This window comes from Poeciliopsis prolifica, unplaced genomic scaffold (assembly GCF_027474105.1).
Source record: "Poeciliopsis prolifica strain line A6 unplaced genomic scaffold, Auburn_PproV2 SCAFFOLD026, whole genome shotgun sequence".
In the NCBI taxonomy this organism is placed as follows: Eukaryota; Metazoa; Chordata; class Actinopteri; order Cyprinodontiformes; family Poeciliidae; genus Poeciliopsis; species Poeciliopsis prolifica.
Window position 1 is genome coordinate 2,561,518 of NW_026562401.1, and position 15,478 is coordinate 2,576,995.

Below are 15,478 nucleotides of genomic sequence, written 5' to 3' on the forward strand. Positions count from 1 at the left end.
TGACTGCATCTCCACCACAAACCATCTGGCGTCGCTGCAAGACTTTAATGCATCAAGAGTTCAAGTGCGATTTGGTCAACTTCAGCAGCAAGCATTTTGCCACATTTTTTCCATGTGGCCGCGCTGTGAGTAGCCAAGTTGGTAAAATACTTAATGTGGTTCTAATAGTTGGTTAAAAACAAAAATTTAAAAGAAATCAAAAATACTTTGTCTCAAAAAAATGAGGAGTCAAATATGCCAAAATTAATTATATTTCAATTTAAATAAAATTAGAAGAAAATATAGTCCATAAATTAAATCCCAACTATATTAGTGTTGCAATTACTTTTATAATTAAATCCAATATTTGTTTAACTTATTGAAGTCATATCATGGTTAATTTGTTACTGTGAACCATAAAATAAAAAAATCATTAATGAATCAATTAAAAGTGTAACAATGACATTTATTCATATTATATTTATATTTGTCTTTTTTTTTTAAAACAAAACTAATGAAACACATAAATTGTTGCACTTTTAATTCTCCATACTGTCAATCAGAAACTAGATGTTTTCAATGTTATGCAACTGCAGATTAAGAAATGCCACTTTTTTTTTTTTTACTGCTTTTTAGTTTTATTTGAGAACTGAGTAAAAATCAAAGAAAAATAACATACATTTGTTTCAGCAAAGAAAAAAAAAACACTAAAAACATCTTATTTTCACTGTGTTCTTCCAATAGATCCCCTTCAATAAGAATGAAGCTCATTCAGACACAACTCAGCCTCTCTAAATGATAATGCAACAACCATCGGAAGATCCTGTGTGTTTCGTCCCTCAGTGATTAAAGAAGAGCAAAATAAAACTTTCTTGCTGGCATTTTTTGTGTCTGTGTGTCTTGGAATGTTTTATTTACAGAATTAACAATGTATCTGCGCCTGCTTACTCGCCCACAAAATCCTTACAGAAGTCTATCAAAGGCCAACAAATGCACCAGCAAATGCACCATCTCCGGAGTGGGACTCTGGAGATGGGGGAAACTATGTGTCTTCTTGTTTATTAAGCCTTCAAGAATGCCGATAGGAGCATTTCTATACAGTAAGAAGCCAGAGGAGGCCATTGCAGAGACACAATGACCTTCTGCTGTTCTCCTCATTGATAATGACCCAGACACAGGCTCACTGCCCATCTAATAAAGCCCAACTCTCCATCATCTGCTAATAACCCTTTACGCAGCTGCAGGAGTCATGAACAGGCCACTGAATACAGCAAGAGGAACAAAGCTGTGGACGGACAGGAGGCAGGAGAAAAGCAGCCACCTATCGATCTGAGATTGTGCGCTGCCCGGTGGCATGTGGCGATGTCTTCAAAAAGGCACAAAAAACAAAATTTGTGTAGAAGGATACACACAAACAGTGCAAAACATTTCACACAACAATCAATCCTCGTTGGAGACTCATTTCCCAAGCTCTCGGTTGCCACGTTGCGGCACTTTTTCCATAGTTCCAGACTCACAGACACCAAAGAAGGTGGTATTTTTCCAGCAACAGGACAGGTAAACTAATTTCTCATTTCTTAATTGGTACACGGATTCCATCGCTTTCGCGCCTCGCAGCAACCTCTCATGGGGAAGGCTGATTAATTCTCCTTGAAATACTAATAATACACACCCAGCTCAGTTCACATACAGACCTGTGCAAAAGTTTTAAGCCACTCTTTATATTGTGTTTTCAGAGAGGCAGACATTCCTGTAATCCTTCAAACTGGTACTGACTAATAGTTCTTCGTCCTTTCTAGAGGTCTTTCATTGTCGATTTTTGGACTTTGGCTCATTTTAATGCTCATTTTTTGTCCAGTAACGATAATGACACATATAGTGCATTGAAGAACTGGACTCGAATGAATGGAAAAGCTTTAAATTAATATTCTAAGAAAAACGACTGTAAGTTTAAAGAAATTGCTCAACATAATTTTATGTGAAAAAAAAAACAAACACTTCAGGCTCCTGGAAATTAAAAACAAAACAAAACTTAAGCGCAGTTACATCCACATGACAAAAAAAATACCACACAAAATCTTAATGTTTTTGGTATAGTTTCTAGTAAAAATATTTCAGTACACGTGAAACAAGACAAAACTGACTCATAATTAACTTTTCAGTACCAGACATGAAGCTATTTTAAGTCAATAACTGCTTAAAATTGACAAAAAAGTACTAGTAACAAGAGAAATAATCTGCCAGAGGAGCAAGAAATTTTTCCATAATAATCTGCCAGAATATTTTCCCGATTACTAGTGATTTTAATCAATATTGATGAATTATTGACTTCCATTTCTTGATGAATCCACATTGAAAACAGTAAGATGTTTTGTTTTTGAGATGCCGCAGTTGTTCAGTTCCACATTTTCACAGTTTTCGTCCTCCTTCCCGTCACTTGCTCAGCTGGACAATATACCCATAGAGCTGGTTTGAGAAGGCCTGAAGAGAGAACCTCTCCTCCACCCTTCTCCTCCCAGCTAGTCCCATGTCCCTGCGGAGCCGTGCGTCCCTGATAAGCCTCTCCATGGCCTTAGAGAAGGCCTCGGCCGTGGGCTCGCACAGGAAGCCCGTCTCCTCATCAGCTATGCTCTCCAGGGGCCCCCCAGAGTTCACGGCGATAACAGGACAGCTGCAATACATGGCCTCTACAGGAACGATCCCAAAGTGTTCTCTGCTGGGGGTGTACAGCACTGCGGTGGCGGTCTGCAGCAGCACCACCTTTACGGAGTCAGAGGGAGAGCGCATAAAGGTGACGCAGTCCTCCAAGTGGAGCTGCTCAGCCAGTTCATTCAGCTCGTTGTAGTGCTGGACGTTCTCAGTGACTCGGTCATCGTAGCCCCCGGCCACCACCAGGTGAACACCCGCTCTCTGAGAGGGCGTTAGGCTGCATCTCAGGACCGCCAGAGCCTCCAGAGCGAGGCCCAGGTTCTTCTTTCTCTCGTATCGGTTCAGAGACAGAAACAGGTGGGATACTCCCTCAGGAAGCAGACCCTGCAGGCCCTGTGCTTCTGTCGACATCTGATCGAACGTTTTAGTGTTGAGGGACGGGTAGAGGACGTCGGGCTGGACACGGTTTAGACTGCAGAAGGTCTCCCTGAAGACGCCTGCAGTGAACTGGCTGTTCACTAAAATCTGAAAATAGAAATTAGACATTTTTTTTATATCACATCTCTAAGTTTTCTTTGACTCTGTTAGCAGCATAAGCACTGTTGTCATCCTAAATGGCTTGAATGGTTTCTGAGCTTCACCATGAATATCATCTCAAAACATACTGAAGTAATAAACAAACCTTATGGCTTTACTTGAATTTTTTGTGTTAAATCAACAAAACAAAATCCAATAAAACATGTTTTTCTTTACAAATGAAAGTTTGAAGATGGCCGCGCATTAATCTTCACTGCCCTTTCACTGTGATACCTGAAAATAAAACGCAGTGCAATCCCTTTCTAATAAATGACCACACCATTGACATCCCGGGGTCTCGGTCTCTGCTTCCTCGGCTTTAAGTGGTTCCCACAAATGATTGTTGGTGAGACAAGATGTCAGGAGACACTTTAGCGGTTCAGAAATCATCTGAAAAGAGGTTTAAATCTGAGTCCTATGGAAGAAAGCCATTTTTAAAATCTTTATTACCATGTCAGCCATGCCAGTGGTGCGTTCTTCCAACCAGTCAATGGGAGCTCTATAGAGCTTCTTCAGGGCTGACTTCCTGTGGGTAAGCAGCTGGTCCGGAAAGTGACAGTAGAACAGAACTTTCTTCCTCTGTCGGGACAGCCGCAGCACCGGTATACACACCGATACCTACAGAAAAAAGTAAATAAATGTGCACTTGTGTTGAGCCATAGGATTTGATGTAAAACAAAAGACTTCACTGTTGAAACCTCTGAGTTTCAGTGATCTGACTGAGGCGGCTTAAATAAACTCACCTGATCACAAATGATGACATCATACTCCACACCGCTCAGGAAGACCAGGTAGAAGGCCACATAAATCATCCGCAGGTACGCACATAGAGCATGCAGGTAGCCGAATACACTGGTGGGTAGCCAGTCACCAGCACATACCTTTAATACATTTACATTTAAGACAGAAATTTGGACAATTGAGAGTCTTGAATATTTGTTTTCTAAACACGTTTGTATTTTCAGGAAGGACAAAATCTGTTCAGAGTTCATGAAAACAGGAATGGTGCTAAAACATGGCCACAACCAGCTGCTAAAACAAGACACTGATCACAAACACACATCCAAACATGCTTTGGAAGAGATAAAGCAAGCGGATATTACACTTATGGAATGGCTCTGATGTAAAACTATGGGGAAAAAAATGACACCTAATGCTGAAAATCCAAGTAAACCACGTGCTTTAAAGGAACCCTCCCAATTATTATGAGAAAAGGGCAAAATAAGCAGCCAACATTATTCCAAAAGCTTGTTGATGGATGCAAAGTGTCCTGTTTCTTTCTTTCTTTTTTTTTTTTTTAAACACATGTGCTTTTACATACCACAGGAAGATCTGGGTCTCGGGTCTCCGAGAAGCAGTGCTTTGGATCATAATGGGCGGTCCAAATCTGAACGCTGCATCCTTGAGACTTTAGGGCAACAGCAGCATCAACCACCAGTCGCTCTGCACCTCCAATACCAAGATCCGGATGGAGAAACACCACCCGCGCCATTCTGCACATCATAGTTATATAGTACATTTAGAGTATGCATTTCGTTAAAACACTATTTAACCATGTTAAAGTTGTTTATGTTTTCAGCTACATACACAAAATCTCACTACATAAAAAGAAGTAAGAGAAAGTCAGTCTTACGACTTTTATCAGAGCTGAAATATACAATCTAAAAGACAATCTTAACTACAAACAAGAGGCAGACCTCACACGTCTTATAAACTCGAGCGGTTAGCTTGTCTTTAATTGTAGGTTACAGTAAGAATGCACATTGACGGATGAAAGGGTTGCTTCAGCCAAAGTTTGGCGTTTTTACGCATGTGCTAATATTGACGCTGGCTCGAAACCGTTTTGCTAAATTCACATAACCTGACGAGAGCTGTTGCAACCAAAACTCCAAGCAACATTCAACTAAACGCGAAATACGGATATTGTTTACCTTTCAATTTCTCCACTACCTTGTTCAGTTTTGGAAACCATCGATTAAACTCGTCTGATCAGCCTCCGCTATGATGAAGAACTGACAGTGAGCCGCCATTTTGGTTCCAATTCACTGTTGGTTTAAGCTCGTTTGAGTTCCTCGTTTGAACCGCAATGGCGTCAGTTTCCCACAGTGGACCCTTGTGAGACACGTTTCTCTCATAGTCAAGGAGAACCAGTGATTTGCCTTTCAACAATTGATAGTTTATTGTATGCATGTTTTTTTCTAAATTAAGAAAAAGTTTTAGCTATTTCTTTTACAATAAAAATAAAAAACATAAAGCTGTGCAAATTACTATTTTTCTTTTGTTTTTGTGTTGGATCAATTCAATCAGTCAGGCTTCTACTCGGTCGCTCTCACTGGTCCTAAATTTAGCTTTCGTGTCCCTTTTTAGACGTACGTCAGCTTTGTGAGCTCTCTTCTGAAGTTTTGACCAATTTGCTCACAATCTGCGTTTTTTCCTGACGTGGATATCAAATTCAAAGGAGACTCCCGCTTTAGACCTCCATCAAGGAACATAAAACAAAATGGTAATTTTCTTATTTCCATCTAAAAATGTGTATTTTAATTAGCTAGCTTAGTTACATTCATTTAGTGCCATTGGTCGTTTTGTAGTTAGCAGGTTAGCTGAGGACGTGGCCGTTCCTTAGAGATTCTTGCAATTTTTATACGATTTCCTTATATAATGCTTAATGTATTAACATTAATTTTATATATACATATTTATAACCATCACAAGACTACAATTGCTGTTGAGGGCTGTTGAGAACAAGTTTGCTTAAAACTAACATGTTCTAGTGAAGGCAAATAGTGTATTTTAAATGTTATTATCATTTATTATAATTGAATATGTCTGTGATCTAGCCTTTTATCTTCAACATTATGAAAGTATAAATAAACCAATATTTACTCATTCAGTGCAAATGTGAACCTTTCCTGTAACAATATATTGGGACCAAATTAATATTTTGGTTAATGTTTGTTGGAACATGGTTGGTCTGTAATATTGCACTTTTTTTTTTTACTTTTATTGCAATCTTGTGTTAGAATATTATTTCAAAGATCATAATACACTTTTTAAACCCTCTAATATTGTTGTTTAAAAGGTATGGCTTTGAGATTCTGAAACAGTAATTGACCAAAGAAATGTCTGGAAAGCAAATTTATTTCACCTAAATAATGTGTATCTTTTGTTTTAGCCTGGACCAGCCGCAAGTGCAACTAACGTTGGGGCGTCTAGCCGTTCCCCCAGTAAAACAGTGGCTCCCCGGGCTGCAGGCTCTACGGTCAGGCAAAGGTATGTAGTCTAAACTTTTACCTTGAGGACCAGGGTTGGGAAACACTGGATTACATGATCCTACCTTGTGATGGTTTGGATCTTAATGGAGTAAGAAAAGTAAATTAAGCTCATTTTAGGGGGATTATTAGCTGGGCTATCTGCTCAGGAAGTCAGCTTGTAGTTGGCTGCTTTGAGACATGTTGGCCATAGATGTCTCAAAGCAGCCAACTACAAGTAACCATGTTTTTTACAAACTGAACTTTTTTAAGCTGCTGAGTTTTTCTATCTTGTGAGGGAATGAAAAGCCCTTCAATGCACCAAACAGCTGGAAAAAGCTCCGCTCCCTCAGGCACTTTCTCTGGTAACCCTCAATTATGGGTTGTACTTTATACTCAAAACTGGCCGATGCTTAATTTGACATGCTGGGTTGGGAATGGGTTGGGTGGTTTAGACAATATAATATCTGATGCCCACTCTCCTTTGTGCCACAAAACGTCTATGTTACTAGCACTAGTTGTAGATTTATAGTAATATTTACAGAGTACCCGGAGAGAACCCACACATGCATAGGGAGAACATGCAAACTCCGTGTTGTGTTCAAACTCCGATAAATTGAAGGGGTGGGAATCAAACCCGGGCCTTACAGAAGCCGTGGCTTTAGTCATTGAGCTATCTGATTGGTACACATGTAATCCTCTTCTGTATTGTATGTTACCTGGAAAGCGATTTCCAGTAAATAGTGAATTCCAATCAGTCTTTGGTGATATTAATACTGTTCACACTAAAGCTTAATACTGCCAGTTCACACCAAGTCATCTCAAAGTTCTTTACAAGATTCAATTTGTGTAATTATATAAGCATAAAATTAAGATTATATCTATTCAGTTCATTCCAATACAGTCATATCTGTTCAACTCAAATCCAACTATGTACATTCAAATATAGTAAAATTTTAATGCACTCAAATGTCTTTTTAATGTAATGATTATATGATTTTGCAAAACAATTTCTTCTAAGAAACACAACCTGTTTGGTTGACTTTAATGATGTTGCTAATTAAGATGATGGTGATTGAGATATTGTGGAGCCCTACTCAAAAGGTTCAAGTTGATGTTTTAATATATCTTCAATATTCAACATATTTTAGTTGAATACCAACTAAAGAAGGTATAACTTGTTTGTACCTTCTTTCGAATCTGCAAATTTGGATTGAAATCAACATTTCAATATTAAGGTGAATGTGGAATAAGACTTGGGGGCTTTATTTGATAATCTGAAAAAATATTTGGATTAACGGGCTGTTTTTAAACCAGTTTAAATTTTCTAATATCTAATTGTGGAAAATAGAAAATTACTTCTCATAATACAGAATTGAAAGTGGAGGATGTCTTTGATTGTGGGACAGTTATCCTTTACTTCCAACAAAAATATTGACTTTTTTTTCAAATGCATAGATGTTATATTATTTTAATTCTTTCTGATCCCATTTCCATTTTGATTCTTGTTTTTGCATGAAAAATTGAAAGTAAAAACCTACCGTTTACTTTCCAGCCGACTGTTTTTTAAGATTATTTTATTAATTGCTGTAAAAAGCATCGGGTTTCAGGTGGTTAGCTCTTGTTTGCCCCCCCTCATCGATTAAAGTAGATGGATGTTGTCGTGTAGACTTAATCAAAGTGTAATCAAAAGGGTCGCTGCAGTTTCTCTCTCATTATTACCCATTACCACCAATCCTCTTCATTACCTCATTAACCTCTGTTTAATCTGTCCACAAGCAAAGCAGCCATGAATCAGTCTGCTTCCTAGTTATATTAAGATTAAATTCTTAATATTTTTTTTCACTGTTAATGGTTTTTAAATGCCAATGATAACAGGAGCGTAGTTTATACAACTATCGTATACAGATTTGACCGTCTTCTCTTTTTTTTTTTAACTAGTTTTCTTACTACTTAGGAAATGTTTTGTAATATGTTTTTTGTAGTAGGTGGATTAAAGTTGTTTTTCATTTATGTCTGCTTTAGAAAAGCTACCAGCAGCGGCACACGCAGCGGAGCCAGGACCACAGGATCTGCCGGCACCGGCGGCATGTGGCGCTTCTACACTGAAGACTCACCTGGCCTCAAAGTGTAAGTACCACTTATAAAAAAAATAAATAAAATAAAAACACCCTTTATATAAGAATTGCTCCTATAAACTCGCATATGGAGTCTAACATTTTGACATGCTTCACTTAGAGGTGCTAATCTTCAGTATTTCCGACTCTTGGGATGTTAAATGACAGGAAATTGGGCAGACGTGACTCTCTGCTAAAACAATTGATGCTTCTGAGTTTGGGACCTTCGTTATGTGCACGCAGTTATTTGGTGGCATAGTGCATGCTGGGAGAACTCTGATCCTCAAACTTACGTTCTGCCAAATCCTCGGCTCTGATATTAGCAAAGGCATCCCGTCTCCTGGCCGTAAACAGTCGCGGCTGATCAATGGCGCCGTGGTCGTTATTGAGTGCGTCTCTCCAGCAGTCGAAGGAGGGCAGGCCGGCCATACAGTGGTGTATATCGAGTGCGTGTTTGTTCCTGCGTTAGACGGCAGCCTCAAAGCTTCATTAAAGGATCCACTCTGAAAGGTCAACTCAATTACAGCCTTCTGATGGGGAGGAGGGGGGAAGAGGGGAGGCGCAGGCGAAGGTTGGCATGGCAATGCTGCTACCTAGCAATGCGCTCCTCTGCCCAACCCCTCCTCGCTCTCAGAGCCTCCTTCAGAGATGAGAGCCCCTCCTTGTTTCCAAAACTCATCAATAAAATCAGATGCTCACCCTGGTTGGAGCTACTGCAAGTGATGGGATTTGTGTGTTAATCTAGGTTTTAATCAGTGTCTCATTGTTTCGACAGCGGCCCTGTACCTGTGCTGGTGATGAGCCTCTTGTTTATTGCTTCAGTCTTCATGCTCCACATCTGGGGGAAGTACACCCGCTCCTAAACTCCACCTGAAGACATCTGACATCTCAGCTTCTTAACTTTTTGGACCTGGACCAAACAACGAACGAACAAGTTTCCTCCTTCACCATCACTACAACTCTCATATTGGACTTTTGTGGCCATATTAGTTCACAATCTAAATCTGGATCAGACTATGGTAACCGGAATGCAGCTTTTACTCCGAGGTTAGAGGGATGAACCGTTGAGGACGCACCTGAAGACTTCAGAAGTCGGGAGCAGCATGTTTTCCTGCACCTGCTGCATGGAGGACATTTGTGTTTTCAGGCCCCCTGTAAACATTTCTCTTCTTACCTGAGCTTCATTTTTTGTTAACGGCATTTGTACAAAATTTGATTGTAAAGTTGTACAATAAAAATAATTGAAAAAGAAATTGGTTTGAGGTGGTTATTTTAAATTTCCGGAAGATTAAACATTTTGTCAAAGTTTATTTTCATATATTTCTAGCAGAACTCAAATAAAACTGCTTGTGTTATAGACGTTTTGTCCAGGATTTAAGGAGTATTTATCAAAGCTTTTCAATTTTGTTCAATCTTGTATCTTACGATGTTTATATTCATTCTTAGATCCATAAGTCCAATAAGACTCACGCAGGTATGAAAGAAAAGAATGAACACATGGCAGCAAAGAATAAAGCTGAAATTTGCAAAAGAGTGAGATTAGCTTTTGGAGTGCCACTCAGTGTCTCATGAGGAAAAAGAAGTCAGGAAAAATGTGAGTGCAGCAGGTGGGCGACCTAACAAACTTGCTCTGTGGCAAGTCCAGACAGTGGGGCAAATGACCATTGTGACATTAGGTACTTCCAAAGACAAAAATCCTGGTTAAAAATAATTTATGCTTTGGTTCAGATCACTATTTGTACTCTGGTATTACCCATCAGTCTTACTTTTCTCCTATTCTGCCCCTGTTTTACATGTGAGATTAACAGTAATACAGTCATTTACCCGAGTGTCCAAGATGGGACTGACATCTTGGACACTCGGTCACGACACTTACTGCAATTCGTTTTTGACAGAAAAGACGGTAAAATACAAAGAATGCAGTTGCATTTTTATGATTTCATATGAATTTGGCTCAGACACTCAAAAAAAAAGAAACCATTCCTGCTCAAGTTCATCCAGATGAAAATGCAGAAGCAAAATTTAGATTTATTTAACCACGCGTTTTGCAAACCAATGCACATATTTCTTTGGAGTTCTTTTTTTTTTACTGTTAGAGGGTGATAGAAAAGTAAACTGTGATATGACCATACTGCTCATATCGCAGTATGAAAATTATCCATCATAATTTTCCTGACCTGATAGAGTTTATGCTCACAAACGACTCGTTGGTGTCTGGGGTGTCTCTGCTGGGTACGACACAAACTGAGCTGTCTTCTCTCCACTTAGGGTTGTTGTTTGCCTTAAACAAGATTTCTATTCTATTTCTATTGACTACATTTTAATTTTTTTGTCTAAGTTTTAAAAGTAATTTACTTCCTGTATGAAATACAATGTAAAGGATGATTTAGATTTTTAAATCATAATAAAATTCACCTTCTAGCCATGCATACCTTTGGTTAAGACACAACTATTAAGTTGTACCAAGTCATTAGGTACAACTTGATAGTACTGAGTTGGAGCTCTGTTTACCTTCAGAACTGCCTCAACTCATAGCATTGATTCAGCAAGGATTTAGAAACAACTCACAGAGATCTGTGTCCGCATTTCTGACATCACATCATGCAGGTGATGCAGACACCTGAACATCCATGTGAATTTCCCTTTTCACCACATGTGAAAGGTTCTTGGTTGGACTAAGATCTGCTGACTGTGGAATCCAGTGAAGTTCAGTGGTTTCATGTTTTCATGTTCAAGAAACCAATTCGAGGTGATCTGAGCTTTGTGTGCAGGGATGGACATGGTGTGTAACAACAGGCTGCTCTACAATTAGTGTGTATATTTTTCTTTCTTTTAGTCATCTACAAATGGCCTGGTGTGTAAATTTCATCAGATGGCCCCCACACTGACATTATTGTGCTTTAATTTACATTTAAGCTGCACTATTTGTATTCATGTTGGCTCATCTGCATGTTGCCTCTGCCTGTCTTGTCTGTCCTGAAGGGGGCGCTGCAGACCATTTGACCAACTCGTCCTGAGTCAGCATGTAGTAACTACAGTATAAAACTGTCATCACTCAGAAAAGGTATTTTCACTTTTACACTATGTGTGGCCCTTAAAAATGACTATTACTGAACATTGCGCAGTATAAATAGTTTCTACAGCCATGTTGAACTTTAAGTGTCCTCTGTAATTTACTTCTGAAGTGACATGATCAAAAAACAGTATTTTATTTATCAGTATAAATCTTGGATAAGTGGGCTCTTCTTAGTTTCTTTATTTTGCAGCTGTTGGAGTGTTTTTGCTCCAACCTGCATCACCAGGCTGTCCGTGTTGAATATGAAACCTCCAGCTGCCGTGGCTCCTGAGCTTTGTGTTAAACGTAGCATTTCATGCCTGTTCACTAATTCATCCTGTTGCTATGGCCCTGCTTTCCACGAGGCTCCCATTGTTCGAGGCATCCCTCTCCCTGTCGTCCACACACACACATACACATACACACACACACACACACACAAAAAACGCACACACTGAGATGCGCTGACAGACTCCGTGGCCCAATTCACGGTGGCACAACACGGCAGTGAGCCAGAATAATTCAACGAAAACAATTAAATATGAAGCAGCCGCTGCAGAGCTGTCCCCTCAGAGATCAGGAGTCAAACAAGCGCAGGCAGAGTGTGGAGAACTGTGGCCGCCCCTGTTGATGCAACCTGTAGGTTTTAAGGGCTCCTGTCTCCACCCGTCAACTTGCTCTTTCCTTCAGCAAATTCACTATGTACTCATTGTTACAACCATGAACTCGCATGTTGTTAAAATTGTGTGTTAAACCAACGTAAAGTTGTAAATGTGAGCAGAGAAAGGAAAGGGAAGCATGGATTTAGCATTTTTCTGCTGTAAAAATGTGAAAAGCGAAGCGTGTGGTTGTTTTGAGCCCCACTGAAAACAGACAGAGCTGGACACAGCTGCATGATGCTGCCACCACCATGTTTCACAGTGGGGATGGTGTGTTCAAGCTGACATGCAGGAGGAAATTTATGATTTTAATCAACAGATTCTCCCACCGGAACTGTGGATCTCTGCAGCTCCTCCTGGGTGACCACAGGCCCTTTGGCTGATTCTTGGCCGGTTTGAGAGGAGGGCATTTTTTTACACGATGGGTTGAACAGTTTTCTATGAGCTGTTCTTCTGTTAAGAGATTGATTCAACATGAGACAGTCACAAAAATGAAGAAATGTCAATCTTTACTAAGGGTTTGAACTGCAGTTCTACAAACTGTTGTCATAAGGTTGGACGAATGGATGGGTGGATGTAGGAAGGAATGAAGGAAGACACTTGTGGGAAAATTTCTCCAGTTTTCTATAAAGAAAAAATGAGAAAAGATCCAATAAAATGTGAATCATATGTTAATAAGCAAAGTACAACTGAATATTTCATTTTTTAAAAATAAATCAGGGTTGGCAAAGTGTCTCTTATTGAGATTTTTCTATTTTTGATCATCAGTTGCTTCTTGATTCAAGCGAAATAACCCAGCAAACAAGAACAAAATTAAGTTTTCCCTCACTCTGATGGCATCAAGTTTATTTTGTAGCGATCCTACGAATAATCCGCTATCTTATTTCTGTGGATAAAAATATTATTTTCCGCTTCAAAGCCCAAAGAGATCAATGAATATCAGACATGCACCAAGAATCACATTCGTCTGTATAAATCGTCCTGAACGCGTACATGTTGAGATGACGTTTCGCTTGTGGAAAAAGAAAAAGGAGAGGAGTGAGAGACAGGAGGAGGAAAAGATAAAAGAGAGGATGCAGTTCTTTAAAGCACAGCCGCTCTGAGTCTTTTCATCAGAAACCCATATCCTGTGAGGAAACCACACGCATTTACAAAGGATTGTTCCTGACGTAGAAAGAGGCGAACGGGTTCATACCAATCATACGGTACCAGAGTTAGGTAGTAACTAGTTACATTTACTCAGTTACATTTGCTTGAGTAAATTTTCTTTTGGAGTGGTACGCTGTACGTTTTACCTAACCTTGTGTAATTTTATTGTGAAGTATCGCTGCTCTTACCTGAGTACGATTTCCGGATACTCCTCCTGCAGTGAGTAACTTCAATGAATGAAGAAAAAGCTTGTTTTCACACAAAACACACACCTGAACATTTTGTCAAATTTTCATAAATTTTATATTTAAAGAAATTGATCTGGAAAAAAAAAGTTAGAATCTGATTTTGTTATTTTGTAATTACGTTATTTATTTGAATTATTTTCATTTTGGTCTTTACAACACCACAATTTCCATATAACCTTATATTTGCATTTTATTATAGCTTTTCTCTATATTATATGATTAAGGTTTTGATCAGTTTGTCAGTACTTCAACAACTTTTTTACCAAATACTTTTTTACTCTTAAAAAAGTATTTTTTGGTTCTCAAGTAGTGTCTTGAGAACCAAAGTTTCTCTGTCTCTCATTAAAAACTCCCTGATCTCAGTCCTGTATTAGAACATCACATGCAGAAGTTTTGAGATTCAAAAGTTTCCTTTAAAAGCTGAGCAGACCTCCACCGTTGCATGCAGTTATGTCTGGCATGTGTGCAAACAGCGATATATTTTTTAAACAGATCACCTGGTTGGTAAAGCATGGAATGGATGGACATGCGGCTGAAATTGATCCATGTTTGATGACCAAGAGACGGATGCCCAAAAGCAGAAACCTGAACATCGTTTTTCAGCTACTTTGATCAATTCTAGTTAGAAAGAAAAATCTTGAAATAGTTAAAGCGAGGGCTACATTTGAAAGGAAAAGGGGAAAATGTCAAAGCCTAACAACACTTTGGCAAATCTGAGCTATGAGGAAGGCAGTGTCTTTCATTGGTCCGTCACAAAGCAACAGGTGGAACCTGTGTGAAGTTGTCCCAACCGCCTTCTTCAAATCAGACAAAAATGGTGTCAAACTTTGGTGATACATTTGTGCTGGTTTGTGCAGCAAAAATATTTGTGTGTGCTGCTTTGGCTTTGAAGAAAAGGTTTAAACGCTTAAAGGTCAAAAGGTCAACCAGCCCACCCTGACTTTTACAAGATCAAAATGACCTTTAAAATTTCATTAGTGTCTTCAAAGCCAAACCAACACAAAGAGAAAAAAAAATTGCCACACAAACCAGAACAAACGCAGTCGAGACGATTGACAACAATGTCGTCTGATTTGAAGAAGGTGGGGGTGGCTGTTTGACCTTTCGTGACATGTGGAAACAAACAATGATAGCGGCACAAACAAAAATCTTTGCTTCACGTTTGACACCATTTTTGTCTGATTTTGAAGAACGTGGGGTGCACCGACTTCACTCAGGTCTGATTTGATGTGAGAAAAAGTGAGAAATGAGATTATGTTTTGTCTCCAAGCTACAGCTTCTACCAACACACAAACAGACTATTTTTAATCAGAACCATTCTTACAAATTACATATGTATCTACTATGTCCAGCTGCTGCTGCGATCACAAGACCTGCAGCCTGACAGTAAACTGTTATCCTGCGGGTGTCACCTCTCAGCCATCAGCAGCTTAGTCTGATCTGCTGAGAGGCGAGAACTTGCTCACTGTAAAGTAATCTGACTCCATCTTCTGCGATCCGGGCCACATGGCTGCTGTCATATGAACTGTATGTGGGTCGCAGCCAAGTGAGAATTTGTGAATGTGTGTACAGCGTGTGCTCGCTGGACGTCCCCTGACCGCTCCGGATGAGGATTCTCTGCTCTGTCAGACACAAATAGTCAGTCGACGTGAGTCTGCTCCATTCAGAAACTCCTCTCCCAGACTCATCACCAAAGTTACATTTGCTCCCCTTCTGCTCGGTGTACGCAGTGTGGAAGAAACTAAAATTAATTTTCAATTGAATGATATTAAAGTTTATTTAAATTTCCCAAGAGTAA

The 15,478-nt window shown here is 39.3% G+C and overlaps 2 protein-coding genes across 2 annotated transcripts; one reads left to right on the forward strand and one right to left on the reverse strand.

Moving 5' to 3' along the window:
• Window positions 1-603: 603 nt before the first annotated feature.
• On the reverse strand, window positions 604-5,250 carry alg2 (ALG2 alpha-1,3/1,6-mannosyltransferase). Its single transcript, XM_055048205.1, has 5 exons — window positions 5,136-5,250; window positions 4,526-4,697; window positions 3,948-4,085; window positions 3,655-3,822; window positions 604-3,153 (listed from the first exon to the last, which is right to left on the reverse strand). The coding sequence occupies exons 1-5, from the start codon at window positions 5,174-5,176 to the stop codon at window positions 2,413-2,415; spliced, it is 1,260 nt and encodes a 419-aa protein (XP_054904180.1). The 5' UTR covers window positions 5,177-5,250; the 3' UTR covers window positions 604-2,412.
• Window positions 5,251-5,565: 315 nt separating this feature from the next.
• sec61b (SEC61 translocon subunit beta) lies at window positions 5,566-9,822 on the forward strand. The gene is made up of 4 exons (XM_055047861.1): window positions 5,566-5,707; window positions 6,377-6,474; window positions 8,478-8,582; window positions 9,345-9,822. Exons 1-4 carry the CDS (start codon window positions 5,705-5,707, stop codon window positions 9,430-9,432), a joined length of 294 nt encoding a protein of 97 aa, XP_054903836.1. The 5' UTR covers window positions 5,566-5,704; the 3' UTR covers window positions 9,433-9,822.
• Window positions 9,823-15,478: the final 5,656 nt, after the last annotated feature.

What these genes read in the sequence shown, in the direction of transcription:
- sec61b (XM_055047861.1), top strand. An exon ending in GGCTCTACGGTCAGGCAAAG is followed by an intron (nt 6,475 to 8,477) that starts GTATGTAGTCTA and finishes TGTCTGCTTTAG; the next exon opens with AAAAGCTACCAGCAGCGGCA. An exon ending in GACTCACCTGGCCTCAAAGT is followed by an intron (nt 8,583 to 9,344) that starts GTAAGTACCACT and finishes TTGTTTCGACAG; the next exon opens with CGGCCCTGTACCTGTGCTGG.
- alg2 (XM_055048205.1), bottom strand. Translation starts at nt 5,176, where the DNA reads ATGGTTTCCAAAACTGAACAAGGTAGTGGAGAAATTGAAAG. An exon ending in GGTAGTGGAGAAATTGAAAG is followed by an intron (nt 4,698 to 5,135) that starts GTAAACAATATC and finishes TATGATGTGCAG; the next exon opens with AATGGCGCGGGTGGTGTTTC. An exon ending in CCACTGGCATGGCTGACATG is followed by an intron (nt 3,154 to 3,654) that starts GTAATAAAGATT and finishes TTCTATTTTCAG; the next exon opens with ATTTTAGTGAACAGCCAGTT.